We start from the raw sequence: 21545 nt of genomic DNA, 5'->3' as shown, positions 1-21545 counted from the left end.
TTTCACCAGGAACTTTTACGCCTTAGAAACAATAACGAGGTAGGTTTGGTCAACATAAAAATTTCTGTGAAGGCACTTGCATGAACTGATAGAGCATTTAGTCTTCCATCTATAGCTCAGACCAGTGTATTTATATTGCCTCAACAGGAATAAAAGAATTCTTGATCCTGCGAGTGGGCTGGCAGCTGGCATAATACTGAGCAAGAAGTATGCTCTACATGGGATAGCTGAACTTGACCTTCAGACTTTGTACCGTAGTGAAACTAAAGTTGCTCGATTCGAGATGAATAGTCTTTCTCCAACTCTCAGGAATAATATTTTTCTTACAGAAGGAGAACGAGAACTGAGGTTCATAAAAACCTTTGACCTAATCAAGAATGTCATATGAGATGCTAGCTATGCGATTATTCAGATTCTGAAGCATTATATGGTTTTGGATACTGTCGAATTTCTTAACCTTCCGAGAGCATGAAGCAACGCGCGCGCTGCAGTACTATAGAATAGCATGATGAAAGAACAAATACTAAGGAGTTAGTCACCTTGACCATCAGGAATCGAAATCAGCTTTCTCTCCCCAGGTATGTACGACCCACCAGGAATACAGTTCTGCTTGCGGCGGCCTTTGCTGACTATCTCTCTTGATGGCATGTCACTATAAGTAGGTCTAAAGCTAATCTTCCAATATATCTAAAGCTTAATCGAGTATCATCATCTATCAGGTTCTTGTTTTACAGCATCATCCAACTACCAGCGCTGCTATATAAGAAGATCCAATATACTCCGGAGACAGTACTTATCTATTTAGGCAGCTACTACGAAGTATGACATTCTAGTCAATGTCTATAACTTCAACATAGCATGCTGCAATATGTATGAACTTGCTGGATCAACGCATAGAAACTACATCATGTACATTGATCTCGGTCCCTAGACACTCACAACGAAGAGATGAGTTCGATCCTTCGATTACAAGTCTAGAGCGTGTACAGGTGGCGACGCTAATAGTATCAAGCGGCTTTCTTATCGGTTACGAGTTTCACAAATTATATAAATGTAATTCTAAAGCTAAAGTGGACTAAGCTAGCATAGAAGCCTCTCCAGGCTGTCTTGGGTTAGGACATGCTCGCCATATATGACTAGTCCACAGCATCTAGTACTATCTATACTTACATTTGAAGTAACCCCACAATAGAAAGTGTATAAGATGGATTGATTCACAAACCCAATATATCATATCGCCGAGTTTCTGAATTGGTATGCGCAGGGACCTGTAGGTAAAACAAAGAAATATGAGCTCAGGTAAACCCTACCAGGACAGAGAGGGGGCTCTGGTCTATATATACATCCGTAGTCGATGTTCAATATCTTCCCAGCAATGTGTTTGGGACTGTAATGAGACTTTCTGTAGAGATTGCCCTGCATGCTTGTAAACCTCCTTTCATGCTTGTTGGTGACCGCCAGTATCGAGAATATAACTCTCATAGGATATGGCATTGTTTGATACGTTCATTCCAGGTGCAATGCTGAATTCTATTTGCTCTTATTATGTTTTTTGCTAGTATTAGACTGAAGTTCAATATTTGGTGTCTGTCTCGGATGATATTATTCTCACGCATATCATAGCATATATATATATACTTATATATGATGATTGGGTATGATACCTACTATTGGAAACTGATGTAGTATATGTCACTGAAGAAAATATTAAGGGGGCTTCGCGAGTAAGAAATGTAGTATACTAATCACTAGATTGACAATATATATATATATATATATAAGTGATGAAACACTATGTGTACAGTAATAGCTTCGTTCTATACTATTACTTATCTTATTTCCCCGAAGCCCATACCATCACAAACGCAATCAAGGCTACGATTCAAGTCATACGACTTATAAATGATCCTCTATAACGCGCTCTAGTAGTTTTCATGCAATACATGAGCATGAGGTCATATACTAAGAGTCAGCGTTACGGATCCAACGCAAGATCTCATATTCTACGCTCAATAGACAATATTTTACTGAACGGCGATATCTCAGTGAATGAATCTGTTTTCTACCCGAATGATAGTGAACGTCCATACTACCTACAGATCGTGAGCAGACAGCGACCGATCGGTGGCTCCTCAACTATACGTATGATCTTGAGGTTGTCGCGACACTCGCGCGAACCCGGGATCCATCTCCCGTAACACGGAGCCGAGGCTATAACGATGGAAAAAAAAAGGCACTAGCCATGTTAGGCAGCTGAGTCTACGATGGCGGTGTGGCAAAAGCTCGTTCCTTTGCAACTGCCGTTGAACTGGCTGGCTCTTAGTCTCTTACATGTCTCAGTTCCCCTCAAATTCGCCATTAGTACGGGTAATATAGCGTCGTGAGGCGGAAGCGTATTCCTCCAGTCCGCATTCGAGCGAACTCAACTTGGCTATGGGGCTTGGCTAGGTATGGGGCCTTGGCCATTAGGCTTGCTGCAACGACGAGTCCACATGTGCGTGTGGAAAACCCGCCTTTTCGTTCTTCGGGTCGGTTGGGTACTGCGAAAAGTATCATGAAATTAAACGATGTCTCTACATCGTATGTCCCGGATTTGCTTTTTCGGCATCAAAGGACGGAGGTAGAAATGCATTGTGTAGTAGTAGAATGGAAAAGACTTTATCCCGAGTTTTGATTGGACGGCCACCCGGGAGGGAAGAAAACAAAAATAATTCTTATTTTTACTGAGGTGATAATGAACCGGGTGTGAGCAATGACGACCCCCCTGGTCAGATGATCATCGAGCACTTCAGCCCTGGTTCCCTTTTTGAGGCATATTGAATAAGCACCGGGGCAACATGGAGCCTGGAGACGAGGGAGGGGACCCATTTCTTGCCCCGGCCCCCAAAGGTGGGAAAGAAAGTGCCACATGCGCCCGCCCGACCAACTCATGCGGTCTTCTCCGGGTTTCGGGTTGACGCGGCTGTGGGGGTAATTTGGAGTCATACCGAGACCCATGGCTGAACCACGCTCATTGGGCCAGGGATGATCGCACTCTCGCGTGGACAAAAACGAGGTCGTGTTAATTTCGCGCTGCGAGGTGCTTTTCTTGCCAGACCCGTTCTCGGCAAGTTAGCCTGCTGCACCCAAGGTGCGAACTCAGGGTGCGTCAAGTCAGAGTTTTGACCTCGGAAGGATTGCGGCGATGAACCAGGGAAATCCTCCTTTGAAGAAAAGACCGTTGTTAGGGTTCAGAACGAATCATCTTGGATTTTCTGGCGTGGATTACAATCAGATGACAGTGTCGCTTCTGCGATGTCCATGAGGTAAGTCTGCCGATGGATGCGACGGGGTTTCGAAGTAGGGCGAGGCTGGCAGGGATCTCAAAAGATACCCCAGGGGTCAAGGCTTTCGCTCCGTCAGCCGTTCAGTAGTCGTAGTTTCAGGTTATCCCAGCAGGTCCGTGCCTTGTCGACGTCATTTGTGCCTGTGCCATGGGGCTTTTGAGGCATTTGTTAGAAGAGTCCAGTCTCCTATTCGCGAGGATCGAGACGTGTGTTGGAAGGTAGTCTAGCTTTTTTTTTCCCCTGCGTGAGCGAAGATCGTCGGGCGCGACAAGCGTGGCGATGAACGGACGCTTTTTGTGACAGTTGCGACGTCAGTCTGGGGTTATCTGTATGGTCGATGCCTGAGGCGCTGGAGTTCGTTTCCTGTCAGTGCGGTGGTTCGGCATCCCGACAAGTAAATACTTATCTCTAGGGTCTCATACAGTTCAATTTCGCGGAGTTGCGATTCGAGTATGCTGTCGCGGGAGAAGAGTCGAATCCCCAGCAATTCGACAGTACGAAGAACTTAGCGAAGTCTGCAAGTAAGCCTGCAGCTGGTCGATCGAAACAGCCACGTGAAACACGCGATGGGATCGTCTGAGGTCAGACCAAAGGGGGGGGGAATAAGCACAATTCCATTATGTGCAGGCAACTTTTGAGTCCATCGATCATAATCGAACTGAAGTAATAAATTGTCTCGGAGGAACTTCGTCCATAGTAATAATACAATTGATTCCTATTCATGTGGTAAACAGTAGTAGCTGGTGATCATCATCCGCGTATCATACTAGCTGTATATATATAGTAGTCTCAAGTGGTATGTAGTACTAGTAGTATATCCTCACCAACAACTACCTCCATTATGCACGATGCGCCCCCGAACAATTCAATGGTCATTTCGAAAAATCCATTACTGTCAATCCATAACAGAAGTCCAGACCCTGCCCTCGGCCGATGGCATATCTCATCAAACGTACTATTTACATATGCACTAGCCAGTTGAATTTTTGCAAGCCACATAATTACCGAACGATGCAAACATAGTATTATCGAGGCCGGCCAGACCCAACCATCCCACCAGGGTTACAGTGGCTCGACGATCAGCAAATACGATGCCAACACGAACGGCTGCCTACATTGCCTAAAATACTCTGCGTGATCGGAGCTGGGTACGAATTGTTGAGAACAAACGTGCTTGCTTTTTTCTCCCCACGCCACACTAGTTGACTCGTCCCGAAGAGATGGATACATTTGACACTTGCCCCTGAACTTGACAGACAATAAGTAATACTCTACTGGTTAGATAGTCTCAAAAAAAGTTAGACACTAGGGAAACTCTATAGATAGTTACAGTAAGTTCCCCATGCAGCAGTTAACTTCCGTCGTAACTATTAACATGACTATCTACTACCGAACAGAACAAATTTATTCCGCTTCTAGCACTAGTACTAGTACTCACACCCAAAGCTCAGTACCACCCAAGCAAGGAGCACAGAACGGACCCGACCAGCCGGCTGAATCTCAGATAAGGTTCGACAGGAGAGTAGCGGCATTCCAATAATTAAGTTATTTGTTTATTGGTACTACTACTTTCTGGAGACGGCGAAAATCCGTCCATCTATCGAACACTGTGGCTGGCTGGAATGTTGTGTTGTGGCGTGATTCTAGCCTGGCATTCCAGGGGTGTTACGCCGCGGGATTATATTAGTTGTGTACTTGAACTCCTTGCGAAGGATAGGTTATTGAGTCAACTACACATACCTCCTGCTGGATGTCTGATACGTATATCCAACCCCGAGATTGGACCAAGTGAGGTCGCTTATTACCTCAAGTAAGCAAGGAGTCAAGAGACGGGTGGGAGGTAACACAAGACATCGGGTGAGCCCTGCAATAATTTAGGGGGTTGTGGATGCCAATGATGGTGTGGAGACTCTGTCCGTGTCTTGCCCTGTGGCTGCATGCATTCAGGTCTCCCGGATGAATGCAGTGTCACCTACCGATCGGGTCTTCGAACAGTCCAGGAATGCACTGGAAGATGAGAGTGCGAGACAGGGAAGAATAAATACTTATCATATTAGTGTTTAATTCTAGACTGAGTTCCGAAGTACTTTTCTTCTTCTTTTTTGTTTGTCTAATCAGAGAAACAATGCCGAGTCATCGCAAACAACATCAAACTCTACGGAGGATTTCATCTGCACATTCAGCAAGGTAGGATGAAATGTATTAAGTGTACAAAGTATTTATGTAGTGCCTGTGCATGGTTTTGTAATCAACAATCAAGGTGGTCCCAATCAAGGTCTACACGTGGGTAGTCCAGCAAATGAGAAAAGCCGTGCCTCTCGTGTGTCCAGACAACGTTTGCCAGTGGCTCAGGATTTAAACCGGAAATACGGAGTTTCTAGGTAACTACAACCTAAGCCACTCAACAGCAGACGTTATAATTCACCAGTAGATAGTAAGTCAATAAAAAAGACAAAGTATCAACAACACATACATACATACATAAATACATACCAAATCACACCACCGACCTACCCACACCAGTCAACAATCGCCTAGGCTCTTCCTGGCTTGACGCCTATCTACCTACCAGCTCTGAAAGCTCGGAGGGCGTTCTAGAACCGTCGCAGCTGTCATGCGTACCATTTCGCGCTTCTACTACAACAACAACGGGATCGCGCCCATGCCCTGTTTTGATCCCAGGTGAAGCCAGACGCAGTTAGAACCCCCCTCCCGGAATAGTTATTATTGGCAATCAAGTCTCCTCTTCGCTTCCATCCTTTCTATCTAGTTCTCTTCCGTTGTGGCTGTCCTCGTGACTCGACCCTCCGAGACCTCCGGCATCCAGACCGAGATGGCCTTTTCTGACACTCGGCACCGGCGTGCCGAGTCCGCTGTTGTGTATAAGAAGCATCGGCCTCCCGATTCCCCCTTTCCTCCCTGACTGAAAGCTGGGAGCTAGAGCGCAGTATAAATCCTCAGGGCTTTCCCCTTCAAATTTATTGCTGCAGTTTATGTCTTTCTCTGTTCGATTCACAATTGACTGCTTGGTCCATAACTTGTCGCAAAGTGCCAAGCTCGGCTCGCTACACGGATGATTGATGACTAACAGGCACAAGGCTGCACCGGTGACACAACAGCAAAATATCTTCGAGACAAGCCTTCGGTGTGTGAACTTGGTCTCGGGTGAAGGCAAGGAAGAGCAAAGTCTGCTCTCTTTCTCGTTACCTTTTACTTAACCGAAAAACTCAGTCAACAACTCGACTATTGTGCCAATGTCCACTTGTGCCCCTCCAATAACCTCAGGCCGACCTTTTCTCAGACCAAGACGATGACTTCTTACGTGATACGAGTGAATGGCGGGAACGGTTGTTTCGCAACACAACAAAACCGGCCCAAAGCAACGATTTAATTTTTCCTTTCCGCACCTTCGGGCGGGCCATCTTCCTGAAGCGTCAAGGTTTCCGTCGAACTTCCCGACTTGCGTTGAGAACTTGAGAGAGCCAAGGCCGACCATCAACCCATCCGGTCTCAACAATCGGGCCGTCTGCGTCGAGATGTTTTCAGCCTGATTTTATTTTTTCTTTGATTTCCACAAAGGGAACAGGAAAAAAGAGAAAAAAGAAAAAAAAAAAAAGGAAAAATGTGGTCAGCTAGGAACCGAGTATTTCCCAGGAAAATTATTCGCCCAATATTGGACGGCGACTTTCCGTTCGGCGCTGTATGCGTGTGCGTATCTTAGTAGAACTGCGACAAATGCACCCACTCGGAGAGATGGGCATGAACCAGCCAACCCGAGAAATCCTCGTGTTTTCCCCGTCCATTGGAGGTAGGCACTACGGCGTTGATGCCTGCAGCTAATGCTAGAGCTCTTATTTTTCCACAATAGGTAGACAGCTGATACAGCACTGACTGACAGTCGCTTCGATGTCATCATCATCGGCGGTTTAGCCCGCAGAGACTCATTTGACTAGTGCATCCTGGAAAAGCGTCGTTCGCCGCTGTTTAGGCAGCAGATACGCTCGGACAAAGCAGAGACTAAACCGCATGATGATGCAGCGTCATTGTCCCCATCATCACCATCATGAACTATCCAGCAAACAGCATGTGCCGGTCACTTAGTCGGCTGCGAACTCACTCCTGAGTGGTGTTACTCTACTTAGTTTTCCAGGTCGTTTCTTTTACCCGGTTGGTCTGTTCGCGCCGGCGCAAGGAAAATTATCATCGTCATTATTCGACCCGAGCAACAGCTTCCACGCAGTTTGACTGTTTAGGTGGACCCTTGGGTGGTCGATTCCGTGCCGATGATTCGTTATCCGGGAATCCGCCGTGTTCCGGAAAAAAAAATGCGCAAGTCGGCGAAAGACACACATGTCTCTCTAGGCTAGACTCTAGTCTAGATAGCTAGATTCATGCAGTCTGTCTCTTGGTCGGTGAAATTAATTTCCCCTACGAGCATCCGAGAGGAATGGGGCCATGTGCGTGATGGAGACCTACTTTTTTCCGTTCTGGAGAGAGAGAGAGAGGAGGAGGAGGGGAGGACCCAGAAAAGTCAGATTGTGCTACCCTCGAATGAGCCAATCTTGGGTTTGGTTCCGACACAGGAACAGTCAACCGAGTTGGGAGGGAGCCAATGGAAAGGCTGAGGGCCGAGGGAAGATGACGATTTTCGGTCGGCGCGCGATGTTTTAGCCCCCCCGACCGCATCCACTCGATCTCCTCGAAAAACCGGGTCCGCCTCTCTGTTTCCCCCCACATGCCTTTTTCCCTTTGCGCCAGAGCCCCCACCCCGTTTTTTGCCGAGAAAGACTTGTCGATTCTTGGTCGACTCTTGTTCCTATACCAAGGCGAAATACGATGAGCTTCGGTATTTCTTCTCTGGCTTGTCGCCTTGGCGCCGAGTTTTCGCGGTCAGTGCGGGTATACCGGAACGCCATTGACGTAGTTGGCCCGGCAAAAAATGGGGGACTTCACGCAGGGTTTTCCGGGGGGGTGGAAGAGAGGGGGGCAATGATGGGGATGGGAGGGGTGGAAGGATTCGCCACGAGATCTCTGACAGGCACGTTCAGCTGCGCGACCATGGGAAGGAAAGACGATGGCAGATCCGGGCGCATAATTTCCTTACGGGACTACAGAGTGTCGACTGTCAAGTGTCAGAGTTTGCATTATTGGGAGAGAGAAAAATGGGAAGAGTGATATCTTAGATCCAATTAGCACCGGTGGAGACTATGAGGTGCGACTATGTAGCAGGCTTGCAGCTCACCTTGCAGGATGTCTGTCTGTTAGGAGAGATAATAGTAATATTACTTTTCCACATCTGTCGCTATGAAATTCCGCTGCCTGCTCTTGGCTTGTCTCATGGGGAAATAAAAATACGAAGGGATGGATCGATGTTTTTTCAATTCTCATGCAGTGAGCCACGGCTAATCATATTGCTCTGCGCGTGTTGTCGGAGGGAAGGTGTTAGGACGGGCCAGCGGACAGTTTGATCTAAGTCTTTTTCCGGCATTCGGTGGAGATGTGAATTTGAGAATCATTGGATAAAGGCATGGAATGCTAGCAATTGGCAGATGTCGCTGACAATCGGAAATGGAAGGAGGAGAGAGAATCACTTGACGAAAAGGGTAAATCAACAGGAGGGGAAAAGAAAAAAAAAAAAAAAAAAAAAAAAAAAAAAAAAAAAAAAAAAAAAAAAAGAAAATGCTGTAGCGGTTACATCCTTCTCTCACCCTCGGAACGCTAGCTCCATTCGAGCCAAAATCAGAGAGATGATGGAGATGGAGATGGAGACGCGGAGAGAGAGGGTGATATTGGCCCATAGTATAGACTAGTTCACTTAGTAGGAGGTGGGGGAGAAGAGAGAGAGAAAGGGAAAAATTGGGGAGCTGGAGACACCGTCGCGGCCAGAGACGGTGCGGGGTGGAGCCTCCCAGCCGACGGTGGAGGATGGCGTCGAATCATCATGCAAAGCCTCCCTCCTAAAGCACCATGAAGGAGGAGCCTTTACCCTACCATTCCCCTCCAGGTTAAACCTCTTTGGGCCAGAGCTTATTCATACTGTTGTAGATATCATTATTAACTTCATCTTTCCATTGGCGCATGAGGTGTCTCGCCTTGCAGGATGAAGGACGCTAGGCGCGGTCGGGAAACCCAACGGAAACGGCTTCCCGAACGACGGCCGAATCTCGTTGCATTCAAGCCGTCTGCTTTTCGTGACGCGAGGATTCGGGACGGCAGATGAGTAGGAGGGTAGGTAAGTTCGCTACGGTATGAGAATATGTTGCGGTTTCATGCTGGGAAAAAAAGGTGGTGACGGCCCGATATGATTGACCCTTGAATGACGGGGGATGCGGTTAAAGATGAGTGGACTTTTGGCGGCTGAAATGCTGAACGCACAATGGCGCCCGCATTCAGCCTGCCTACTACAGTTACACACATAACACGATGGGCGGCGATTATTCAGCCAACATCCAATCTAGCTTAATTAACTAACTCACTTGAGAGTTAGGCGAACTTCCCCGTGGGATTTTGGCAATGCCTTTCCTTCCCTCGCTTAAGTTGCTACCTTCGGACAACGAGGGCTACTAAATAGGCAGGTCAGCCCTGCGCGGTCAGCTCCACGTTTGGGTTCAGGTTCCCGCAACGATGGACGGGCGCGGCAACGATTGGCCAGGGCGTGCGCGCACGTCCGCTCTCATAGGCTGGCGGCTTTTTCAGGGCAGGATCATGGAAAAGTGGAGCCGCACGGTGTCCTCGGGTTGGTGGTAGTTGGTTGATGATGATGATGATGATGTTGATGATAGTGGATGGTGGTGGAGGAGAAGATGGTGTGAAGCCATCCATCAGCCCAGAAGGGAGGGATGGATATCGAATGGAGTGGAAAAAAGATTTACTGTCACCTTGGTGGTAGAATAGGAGAATGAGAGAATCTGACCTGTGCCTGTACTTTGTACATTGTATTACTTAACTTACTCAAAGGACTGAATGGCCAATAAGAAGATACAGGGGCCGACCCGAATGTTAGACTATCTGTGTACAATCCGTGGATAAATGACCAGTATGTATGGTTCCCCCTTTTTTTGCTGTGTTCGAACCTTTCTTATTTATTTCCCGAATTTGAATGCTTGGGATTTTTCTTTTTGTAATGTTTCTGCTTTTCTTTTTCCGCTGGTTTAACAAATAAAACAGAATATTGAGTTACTTTTTTTTCTCATTTATTTAATTTCCTTTTTAGATTACCCAAGGGGAAAAGGCACCAAGACCGGGCTGCGTGATGTCATTGCTCACTGCATTTCCAGCGCATCCACAAGTGGGCCACGGGACTGCGCCAAAAAAGATGCTTAACCCAGCGTTATTGATGCATCCGGTCCCCTGCTCCACAAAACAAACAATGGTACGGCTCATTATGGGTCTGCGTAGCTTGGTGGAGCTCTCCCTCCTCCTCCTTCTCCTCCTCCTCTCCAGTTAGTTAGTTTTAATTCAGTTCGGGGGATAAGAGATTGTCGGCCAACATGCATGCTTGCCACAACCGACAGGCCTGTCGTCTTCGAGAAAGTAGATAACCCCCCTTCTTCCCCCCGTCTTCTCCGCGTTGGCTCCAGTCCTGTTTTTATTTTTTCTTCTCTTTCTTGTGTCACATCACAACTCCTCCTCCTTTTCGACCAGGACAACAGCAAAAGGAGCAACGCGACAGGAGTTCCCTTTTGGAGAAGTGAGCGAGTCAACTTAAGTGTTTGATCGCTTCCCAGATTCATGACCATTGTCCTCATCGATTGGTCATATATCTCGACAACAGACACAACAATACTCTTTCGCATAGCATCACTTCACAATGGCGCCGACCTACGCTGGCCTGTCGGGCAGGAAACTGTCCCTGGCCGTCTCGACAATTGCGACGATGGGTTTCTTGCTGTTCGGTTATGATCGTGAGTCTCCCTCGCCGGCTATCCCCGATCTAGCCATCCGGATCACATGCTAATCTTAAAAATGTCTAGAGGGTGTCATGTCCGGTATTATCAGTGATACCGCGTTCGAAGACCTCTTCACTGCCACCAAGAACAACGCTACCATGCAGGCCTTGGTTACATCCGTTTATGAATTAGGTTAGTCGCAAATATCTCCCTAACGAGTTACAATTGCGGGCCTCCAATTCTAACACGTCTCGTCGCACAGGTTGTCTGGTGGGCGCTATGTTCGCGCTCTTCTTCGGTGACAAGACTGGACGTAAATGGATGATCTTCTCGGGTGCCATTGTCATGATTATTGGTGTCGTCATTCAGGTCACCTCTTATGCCGGTCACATTCCTCTTCTGCAGTTCTTCATTGGTCGTGTCATCACCGGTATCGGTAACGGCATGAACACTTCCACTATCCCGACCTACCAGGCCGAGTGCTCCAAGACTAGCAACCGTGGTCTGCTCATCTGTATCGAGGGTGGTATCATTGCCATCGGTACTGCGATTGCCTACTGGATTGATTACGGTGCCCACTTCGGTAACAGGGACCTGGTGTGGCGTTTCCCCATCGCTTTCCAGATCTTCTTCGGTCTCATCATCATTTTCGGCATGTGGTTCCTTCCCGACTCTCCCCGTTACCTCATCTCCAAGGACCGCGTCCAGGAGGGTGAGTACGTGCTTGCCGCCCTGGGTGGTTGGGAGATCCACGACCACGAGACCCAGCTCCAGAAGCAGCTGGTCATTGACTCCATCAGAGCGTAAGTTTGCCCAGGGGGGAAAAAATGGGTGGATGACGCGTGGCACAACTAGCTAACACCAAGTTCCAGTTCGAACGCCGCTGGCAAGGACGTCGGATATCGTGACCTTCTCACTGGTGGCCGCTCCCAGCACTTCCGTCGTATGATCATCGGTTCCTCCTCGCAGATTTTCCAGCAGCTCGGTGGTTGCAACGCTGTCATTTACTACCTGCCTGTGTTGCTCCAGGACTCCCTTGGCGAGACTGAGAACTTCTCCCTGGTCATTGGTGGTGTCAACATGATTGTCTACGCCATCTTTGCCACCTTCTCCTGGTTCTTCATTGAGAAGATCGGTCGTCGCAAGCTTTTCCTGGGTGGATCCTTCCTGCAGTGCATTGCCATGGTTATCACCTTTGCCTGTTTGATCCCTGGTGACCAGGAGACTGCCAAGGGTGCTGTCTTCGGTCTGTTCCTCTACATGGCCGCTTTCGGTGCCGCTTGGTTGCCTCTGCCCTGGTTGTACCCTGCTGAGCTGTCCCCCATCAAGACTCGTGCCAAGGCCAACGCTGTCTCGACCTGCAGCAACTGGCTCTTCAACTTCCTGATTGTCATGATCACCCCAGTCATGGTCTCCCACATTGGCTGGGGTACCTACCTGTTCTTCGCCGTCTTGAACGGTCTGTTCATCCCCTTCATCTGGTTCTTCTACCCCGAGACCGCCAACCGCTCTCTGGAGGAGATCGATATCATCTTCGCTAAGGGTTACACCGAGAACATCAGCTACGTGCGCGCTGCCCACGAGCTGCCCAAGCTCACCGACGACGAAGTCGAGCAGAAGGCCATGGAGTACGGCTTCGGAGGTGCCAGCGACGAGGAGAAGGTTACCACCGCCGAGGTCTCGGGCTCCAACTCCGCCCGCGAGTCGGAGTAAGGGTGAAGCATGGAATCTTTTGCATGGTCATGAATATAAAATGTTTGGAAGCATTTTCACGCTTTTTGATACCTGCTACGCGATTTTAGAGCATAGCCGGCTCTCTCTGAGACCACGGTCTAGGGAGTTCTAATCGTTATTATTCCCCCCTTGCTTTTTTTTTACTCTTCTGTTACTTAGTTTTAGTGATACCAGTGCAAAACAGGATGCCATGGGGCATCCTTGCGTGACAGAATTTAAACACTTGTGCATTCACATTACATTCTCCATACAACTTTAACAGGACCATCTTCCTGGGCTCTTCCTAGCACTCTCCCAGACTTTCAACTTATACACGTAGCCTAAGGCAGTTACCATTACCACCCCCACAATATCCCCCTAGCCTCAGGCATTCCCTAGCACACAATGTGGACTGAACCCGCAGGCAATTCCTCAGTGCTACACCCACCCTGGTCAGGCAAGTGGAGAGAGTCTTCTTGCTGCCATGTGGCTGTCACACTTGCTCCACGCCTCCTTTTCCTGTATTTGTTTTTCTTTTTATTACTGTCTTTTCCCCTCTCTCTGTGTCGATCAACGGACTGGAGCCACACCGATAGGTCAAGTGGGAACGTGCAGCTGCAAAGCATCCCGTTGGAGACAGTCAATCGGTGAAAGACACTTAGAGCTGCAGGTCCCTTCTCCAGGGTGGACCTGGGAGATCCACACTATGGTTGAATCGCAGTAGTATGCACGGGTTAGCAAGTGCGGGGGCGAATTGATCGACCTGGATGGTTAGTCAATCCATTCTCTGTGGATATCGTTGCTGTAGCGGCGGTGAGTTGTACTACGCCATAGGCTAGGACAAGTCCTGAACTCGGAAGATATCACACACTTCAGGTTATCACTGGGATTGACAGTGAGAGAGGTACCCATCCCGTCAAGCTATGAACGCATGATGTCCATGGTATGGATATGATATATCCAAAAGAAGCAATAGAATGCATACATACATATAATTCGTCGATGGAGTCAATCAATCAATCCTTCTTCACCTTCAAGCTCTTATCCAAACACTCCACCACGTCCTCGACCGTCTTCCCCCGCTGTCGATCATCCGGCTTCTCTTGTCCCAGGATAGGATCATCCGCGACGGTCTGATACACCTGAGCCACGGCGTAGAACCTAAAACACACACAAGTCGGCCAGTCAGCATCATAATTACCATGACTATACCAGGAAGTATTTGGATCACACATACAAATCACTTTCAAACCCCCCGTCATCCCTCATCGTATCCCCAATTTCCTTCATCTCCCTCACCCACCGATACGCCTTTGGCGGCATCCCTACCACCCCCTTCTCCGCTATCCGCAGCGTCGCCGCATTGTACTCCTCCATCAATTCTTGCAGCTGCGGAAGCACACCCATCGAATGCGCCGTAGTAAACGATTGAATAGCCAACGCGAAAAACCCCTTAGTCAGAGAAGCAAAGCACATCTTCAACCCGGTCGCTACGCCAATCCGGTCCGAGATATGCTTCATGTTCAACGTGCGGGATAACTTCTCGTCTGGGATTTGCTCGGGACCGGAGACTATCAAGCTGGGACAATGCCAAGCTGGTTCGTTGGGGTTGGTTGGCTGCAATGGCCGCGGTGGGCCACCCACGATGCCCCCGTCAATGTAGCGGAGGTAAGATGATGACGATGTCCCACTTGTTTCAGTAATGAGTGCTTCTATCTCGCGCGCTGTCTTTGGCGACACGGCATTCAGATCAATCACCCATAGCGGGGTATCGCGGATCGAGGGCCGCGCGGACGATCCTTCCACGATGCGCCGGGCGGTTGCGAGTGCGTCCCTTGGTGGAACGATGGAGAGGAGGCAGTCGCTCTGGTCGACCAGGTCTTGCATCGAGGGACGGAGCTCAATGCCTGCTTCCCATGCTCGGCGTTGGGTGGCTTCGCTGTGGGGAATTGCGGTTAGCTGCAATGTCAATCTGGAGGGGGAATACTGATTATAGTACCTCCGATCGGCCGCATAGGTCAGGACTCGGTAATGATGGGCGATTAGGAGCTGGGCTATGCCCAGACCCATCTCCCCGATGGAGATGATACCGATGGCTTCGAAGGGGTATGACATGGTATTGATGATGGTGATGTACTTATAATGAGAAGGTTGAAATGATTAGAAAAGGGGAGTGATAGTGAGGGGTAGATTCGGGCCCTAATCATCAGCCCTGTTCCTCCCGCGGGCTTTTATCCTCCGTGCCGGGATGGTGGCACGGACTGTCACGTCACGCCATTCATATCACCACTCGGCAGACAAATAGCAATGCTGACTAGGTGTAATGAGACGTTGGGTGACTGGGGTACGGATTGGCTGTTTCTTCATTGCTTGGGAGGAGGATTTTTGAGGGTGTGGGAGTGATTGCCATTGAACGGTCGCATGGTCGTGGCGCAATGGAATCTTGGATTTGGCGGTTTAGTCGCATTAAATGAAGATAGCGCTATCTTTGGGTATGACGTCGGTTCTTCCTATCGCTTCAGTTTCATCCAATACAGAGGTAGCTTATCGTGTATGGGTGGCTAGTGCTGAGGATGTGCTGAAGGCAGATAGGCCACTTAGGCTTTTCTTCTGTATATGTCTTCGTGAAGTAAAATCAAGGATAAACTTTTCTCAATTTTCTGTTATCTAAGTTTTGTTAGAAGGGCCTTCACCACATCAACCAGAGGGTCCTATCCGTTGTTCATAGGCTCATCAACTAACCCGATCACCCGCAAGTCCCTGCTATTTTTGAACCGCTCCAAAGATTACGTTGGAGAGCCAAAGCATGCCACGAGGCATGAATTGAAAGTAAAGACGCCATAGCCACATCGTCGAAGCTAATAAGGTGCAGACATCGGACACAGACTGTCGCTGTGTTGTTCCCGGATAGCCCCTTGCATCAACCGCGATCCTAGCGTGTTGTTGAGGGGAGATGAGTAGGTATGGATAGAGATATCCGCGCCCTTGCAGCGCGAACCATGATGCAAGGGGTACACTTTATGAAGGACAACGTAGCGGACATTCCGCCCTTCAAGGGGCTGTCCATACGAGTGGAGGTGAGAATTTCTACACATTTCAGCGCTACCACGTATTTCTTGTAACTGATGCCCCTGTTGCGCACGTTGCCCTGCTGGGCTTTAGCGGCGCTTCCAAGCTCGCTCGTATCGTCTGCTCGAGTAATCACGTCGATGTATGCTAATATAATCGAAGGGTTTGTTAGACCCAAAGTGGCGTCGAGGAATGTCCCCAAGTTGGGGATTTAAGAGCCATCACTTCTAGCCTTTTCCTCCCAGAAAAAGGCTAGCACTCATCGTTATTAATAAAACTTGGCTACAGCTATGGTTTAATGGCTTGTCTTCACTGTTGTACGTATGATCTTAAGGACCACATATGTGACAGTAGGAGATAGCTTCCATCCATTCATGAGAATCTTGAGAATCTTGAGAGCTTATGCAGCAAGCTGCCACATGCTAGCCATGTAGAGCTATACCTGAGATGCATAAAGCATGGACGCAGTGGCTTTTCTATACTTCATGCATACATCAACTGAAACGTAATCAAGGCTTAAACAAGAGCAGAAGAATTCGATAGTCTCTTCAAGTTAGTTTAGCGGTATGTTGCCAAGATGCCATGGCACCGTATATTAGAACTATTCTGGTCAAAGCAGCACACTTCGAATATGCCACGATGCGCCAAAGCCAGTCTATCTAGTGTTAGATCTATTTTCGGTAACAGAACCATCGACCGGTTAGTCTGGAGTACGCCAAAGCACTGGCATACTGTGATTACAAGGAAACGTCATGCCCGATTCATCCTGTGCCCAGCATTCCAGTACAGGCACCGTCCCTGATAATCTGACCAGGAGGCGAACCGATTGGCGATTGGGCTGCGCCAATACCAGCAATTGCGTGCAGTATCCATGGGATCTCATATGCATGGGGATATCTTAGCAAATGCCGAAGGAGCTGATTTACGGCTGCCTTCCATGGGTATATAAGTGACGCTATACTACCGTTGGTGGAGTTCTTCATAGTCCCTGACCCCAACCTCAAGTGATGCTGCATAGTTAAAGTCAGAATACAATGCGTGTATGGCATTCTATACTTCTTCTCCCGGTTCTGGTGGCCTCAACTGCAACCGACCAATGCCATCCTGCACAGGCCAGCAGCCGCAAAGACTGGTCCGTCCGGCAACCCTTCCTCCCACTTCAAAGCTAACATCACCAGGGGTGACTTGACCACCCAAGAAAGAACCGACTATATCGACGCAGTCTGGTGCCTGCGAGGACGTCCAGCACTCCTCCCCAACGACCAATATCCAGGTGTACGAGACCGCCACGATGACTTTGTAGCGTAAGTGTACAACCCCCACCACCTATGCTAGCCTAGCCCTCATCTAACGAACATCCAGCACGCACATCAACTACACCCTGCACATCCACAACGACGGCCTCCTCCTACCTTGGCACCGACACTTCCTCCACCTCTACGAAAAAGCGCTCCAAGACGAATGCAACTACCAAGGAAGTGTTCCGTAAGCTCCCTCCCCATCTCTCCCCAATCAATTTTCCCTCCTAACTCCCAAATCATCCCTCCAGATACTGGAACTGGCCCCTAACCACCAACCTAACCGCCACTCCCCTCTTTGATGGATCCCCCACCTCCCTCTCTGGCAACGGCTCACCCCAAAACAACACCTCCACCCTATGCCCCTTAAACATCTCTCCCTGCCCATCGCCCGGCACCGGCGGCGGGTGCGTAACCACCGGCCCACTTTCGACCTGGGTCATGCACCTGGGTCCCTTCTCCCTCTCGCAAGTTATCCCCTATGGCGACCTCCCCGCCAACGCCTTCGCCTACAACCCACGCTGTCTCACCCGGAACTTCACGACGGACTGGCTCGCTGCCCTGAACACCCAGGACAAAGTGGACGACATGATTGCGGCCGCTGATCTCCAGGAGTTCTTGGAGCTGATGAGCCCAAGTGCGAATGGGTATGCGGGGGCACATGAAGGCGGGCATGCTAGTGTGGGGGCGAATATGTTGGATACGTTTGCGTCGGCGCAGGACCCTGTGTTCTTTTTGCATCATGCTATGGTGGATAGAGTGTGGACGTTGTGGCAGTGGGGTGATTGGGAGGCGAGGAAAGGGGCTGTGAATGGGACGACGGTCGTGCATGATCCGCCTGGGGCGCCGGTGGTGACGCTGGATACGGTGATGGAGTTTGGGGTGTTGGATGAGCCGAGGAGGGTGGAGGAGGTTATGGATGTGTTTGGGGGGGACTATTGTTATCGGTATGATTAGGATGTCTTAGTAGGTTATGAATGTGGGTTCGTGATGTATACACTTAGTATATAGGGCATAGTATAGTAAAGGAAGTTTGTGTTCTCAATACACAGTCGCCTGCTGAACATCAAGATGTCCCGAAAATAACTCCTCCTTGCCCGGATCTTCAGGCAACTCGACACCATAGAACTTCCTCAATACGTCCTGGATGACATCATAGCAAGCGCCATACCGCACGAGCTTCATATCCCGAAAGTTGATAATAGTCGACGACGCCCGCGGCACACTAAACGTGCGCTTCCCATAATCGATGACGATATCCGCAGCCTCCACGATCTCGGGCTCTATGTCCTCAATGCGGACCTTCATCCCCGACCCTGAGATGTTGGCCGACGAACCGAGCAGTGGTAATCCCGATGCATGGCATAACCGAATGAGTTCCTCCTGGAAGGGTCCTCCATTGACTAGCATGGAAAGGGTGCCGTCGTGCGTACAGCGCGAGAGCAACTCAGGGCCGAGTTTCTGGATGATTGGGTGGTCGGGCCGAAACGGGGCCGCGACGCCGACGGGCACATCCAGATCCACGCTTAAGGTCCGAACCATGGATTCTTCGCGGGCCGGGAGGACGTGAATTTCTTGATGGAGCGCGTAGCTTCCGATCATGGCGTGCTTCTTGTGTGGTTTGCGGCGCTTCGTTGTGAAGAGGCGGTCCAGGGCTGCTGGGTCGCTGGCCACCAGGCCGTAGCCGATGCTGCCGGGGATGAGGGCAATGCCTTGATTTTTGATCACTTCGAAGACGCGTTGGGCGTCGCGGGGGACGTCGATTGGGGTGGTTGAGTAGGTCATTGTGCTTATGTTTGGGGTAAGGGGAGTAGAGTGGAGAGAAGGATTCTGATGCTGATGTTGGTGGGGAGAAGGATCCTGGGCGAGAATCCGGGGGAGCTTATAAGCTAGAGATCTTACGTGCGGGGTGCAGTAGACGCGAAAGGGGAAGAGAAAGGCTGTTCGTGTGACTGTGATCATGCTGACGCCACTTTCATCATGTCTCTATACCTGGGTATCTGGGGATAATTCTCCAGCAATCGGGCGGGCAAGTGACAACAGGCAGCAGAGGTAAACAAAGGAACCAAGCGCAATTGCCTCGGGTAAAAGAAATACAATGTACCGAGCACCGATTTGAAATTGCCTCATTCGGGTTCACTCATAATTTCCAGCTGGTGGTTGGTCGTTTGACTGATCGGACCCTCTGTTGCTCGGACGGTGTAGCGGTGACCTTGGATGAACGGAACACGCGGCAGCTCGAACAAGGTTTCATTCATGCCGGTAGCCGGGATTTCGATTAGATCGCCTGGACATCTGCCTTCGGCTCTTCGGAATAGCCCAGTTCAGGAAGGTGATGGAGTTGCTGTTGTAGGTCTTGCGTGTGTTGTGGACAGTCACTAATGGTGACGTACCCGATGGGGTCAAGTCGGGTACCCATTGCTTTTGGCTTTTGCAACTGGAAGCATATAGAGAATACGGGGAGTGACAGTCAACCATGAACGTCGAGATGGCCAGTATGGGACCGAGGTAACATTGATAGTGGTGAATTATCTTGATAGCGGGTGTGGGATCGCCTTCGCTGTGTCACTCCACGAAAAGCATAGCTCGACTACTTATTCAACAAGTAGGGGCTAAAAGGATCTGTGCTGCGAGACTGAGAAAGACGTTCAGAATGCATTCAACAGCCAACCAGTCATACTGGACAGGTGATGCTACTGTCGATGTATATCAGTCACTCAGTTAATACAGCAGAGTACGTCCATGAGACTATAGGTTTCTATCCGAAGGATGGGTCAGTACCTCCGCCATTAATCTGGGGAGCACGGACTAATCTTGACATACTGCAAGTTCTCCAGCTACATTAGAGCGCTCGCCACAGCTTTCAGGCATATTTGGACATTAAGAATGCTTGTCCTGCCGCGCTGTCGGAAAGGGGAGCTGTTGAGGGTTTACCAGCTCACTATACGCTGCAAAGTATTTTTACTGGGCTCCTTTCAAGGTTAATAGAAGCCATTCCGATGAGAGGCAGGGGAGTTGGAGCACTGGGCCCTGGTGTGACTAGCTGAAAGGCTTTCGACGAGTTGGACTTGGCGGAGAAGTCAGGGAATACGCCTTATCTGGGTCTTCTACAGGATACCTTCAGAGAGCATGGGACAACCATTGGGACCTGACAAAAATCTCGGCGTAGGAGAGTACACTAAGAAGGTAGTCTTAGATGTCCTGAATTACGAAGCATCAGCACGCAACCCATGTCCACAGTATACGGACTCTTGCAGCCTCTCCATGGCAACGACCCGTAAAGTCACGATTGTGGGCCACCGACCTGGCTGGAACCACAGCAGAACAAAGTTAATGATATAATAAATCGGAACATTCAGCTACAGTCTAGATCCAGCCAAAGACCTACTAGGGCACCGGCTTCAAGTGACAAAATCATTACTGAGGATACAGCCAGTATATTCTCTGGTTCTCCCTGGGATCGGAAGTAATCACCCGGGCAACCAAGCATCTCAGTTACGATTTCTCCCGTGAGTCCGTGAATGCAGCATGCGCTAGCCTCCTGTGTCAAAATTTGGGGATGCTGAAACACCCAATCTACCTGCAGCATTGGCAACAGTCCCCGACGTAAAGATCGACCACTCCGATATTCTGGCGGTGAAGCTATAGACAGGGATCAAGCTGTGAAGAGGAGGAAGAATGTAAACTGTAGGCGTAGTTTATGTGTACACTTCAAGTTCCATCTCTGGGACTGGGGGAGGTATTGGATAGGTCGAGTGCGAATATATTTTTGTACAATAATACACCACAGGTACGAAGTAAACAGTGTGGGATTTATGGTTGAACGCTAGAAATACGCAGATAAAGTTGATAGATCCAATGGAGCGCGGGGAAGCACATCTTCTGATAAGCTAGGCGGGAAAGTACAAGATGGCTGGCTTTCATCTCCGGGGCCAGATGGAGTACCCTTGTTCCTGGAGGGGATGGATTGATTCGGCGCAAGAATCTAGCTTGGAGCCGCCCAAGGCCGATGTTGGAACAGGGATTGTGTGTGCGATGTATTGTGAAGGCCGGGGTGGTTGTGGAGTTCCACTCACGGGTTGCTTCGCGCCGAGTAGCTTGCTTCCTGACTCTCTGAGCAAATCAGCTGCTGGATCGTTAAGTGGCTTTGGCTCGAATATTGGAGGCATAACCACACAAGGAAGATGACAGTAGAATAAACTGAAACAAGATTCTGTCATGCAAGCCGGGCCGAGATCGGGCGGACGCTA

General features: G+C 49.4%; 7 protein-coding genes across 7 annotated transcripts; 4 read left to right on the top strand and 3 right to left on the bottom strand.

Moving 5' to 3' along the window:
* Nucleotides 1–6313: 6313 nt before the first annotated feature.
* On the top strand, nt 6314–6836 carry BO83DRAFT_19740 (uncharacterized protein). Its single transcript, XM_025526611.1, has 2 exons — nt 6314–6444; nt 6507–6836. Exons 1-2 carry the CDS (start codon nt 6407–6409, stop codon nt 6715–6717), a joined length of 249 nt encoding a protein of 82 aa, XP_025389052.1. The 5' UTR covers nt 6314–6406; the 3' UTR covers nt 6718–6836.
* A 1221-nt stretch (nt 6837–8057) lies between these two features.
* BO83DRAFT_19723 (uncharacterized protein) lies at nt 8058–8681 on the top strand. The gene has a single exon (XM_025526609.1). It carries the CDS (start codon nt 8163–8165, stop codon nt 8499–8501), a length of 339 nt encoding a protein of 112 aa, XP_025389051.1. The 5' UTR covers nt 8058–8162; the 3' UTR covers nt 8502–8681.
* A 1175-nt stretch (nt 8682–9856) lies between these two features.
* Nucleotides 9857–10172, bottom strand: BO83DRAFT_377968 (uncharacterized protein). Its single transcript, XM_025531133.1, has one exon. It carries the CDS (start codon nt 10146–10148, stop codon nt 9903–9905), a length of 246 nt encoding a protein of 81 aa, XP_025389050.1. The 5' UTR covers nt 10149–10172; the 3' UTR covers nt 9857–9902.
* A 743-nt stretch (nt 10173–10915) lies between these two features.
* Nucleotides 10916–13175, top strand: BO83DRAFT_336755 (general substrate transporter). The gene is made up of 4 exons (XM_025528458.1): nt 10916–11230; nt 11300–11407; nt 11478–12018; nt 12088–13175. Exons 1-4 carry the CDS (start codon nt 11137–11139, stop codon nt 12926–12928), a joined length of 1584 nt encoding a protein of 527 aa, XP_025389049.1. The 5' UTR covers nt 10916–11136; the 3' UTR covers nt 12929–13175.
* Nucleotides 13176–13944: 769 nt separating this feature from the next.
* Nucleotides 13945–15043, bottom strand: BO83DRAFT_311154 (phosphogluconate dehydrogenase; the record flags this gene model as incomplete). The annotated part of the gene is made up of 3 exons (XM_025527462.1): nt 13945–14089; nt 14166–14867; nt 14928–15043. 3 exons carry the CDS (start codon nt 15041–15043, stop codon nt 13945–13947), a joined length of 963 nt encoding a protein of 320 aa, XP_025389048.1.
* A 1988-nt stretch (nt 15044–17031) lies between these two features.
* Nucleotides 17032–18252, top strand: BO83DRAFT_444101 (tyrosinase family protein; the record flags this gene model as incomplete). Its single annotated transcript, XM_025536483.1, has 4 exons — nt 17032–17129; nt 17176–17301; nt 17360–17482; nt 17547–18252. 4 exons carry the CDS (start codon nt 17032–17034, stop codon nt 18250–18252), a joined length of 1053 nt encoding a protein of 350 aa, XP_025389047.1.
* Nucleotides 18253–18307: 55 nt separating this feature from the next.
* BO83DRAFT_377965 (uncharacterized protein) lies at nt 18308–19126 on the bottom strand. The gene has a single exon (XM_025531132.1). It carries the CDS (start codon nt 19078–19080, stop codon nt 18337–18339), a length of 744 nt encoding a protein of 247 aa, XP_025389046.1. The 5' UTR covers nt 19081–19126; the 3' UTR covers nt 18308–18336.
* Between the last annotated feature and the right edge of the window lie 2419 nt (nt 19127–21545).

Source organism: Aspergillus eucalypticola (genome assembly GCF_003184535.1).
Source record: "Aspergillus eucalypticola CBS 122712 chromosome Unknown BO83scaffold_10, whole genome shotgun sequence".
In the NCBI taxonomy this organism is placed as follows: domain Eukaryota; kingdom Fungi; phylum Ascomycota; class Eurotiomycetes; order Eurotiales; family Aspergillaceae; genus Aspergillus; species Aspergillus eucalypticola.
Note: the sequence above shows the minus strand (reverse complement) of the source record. Positions and strands in the feature narration are given on the sequence as shown.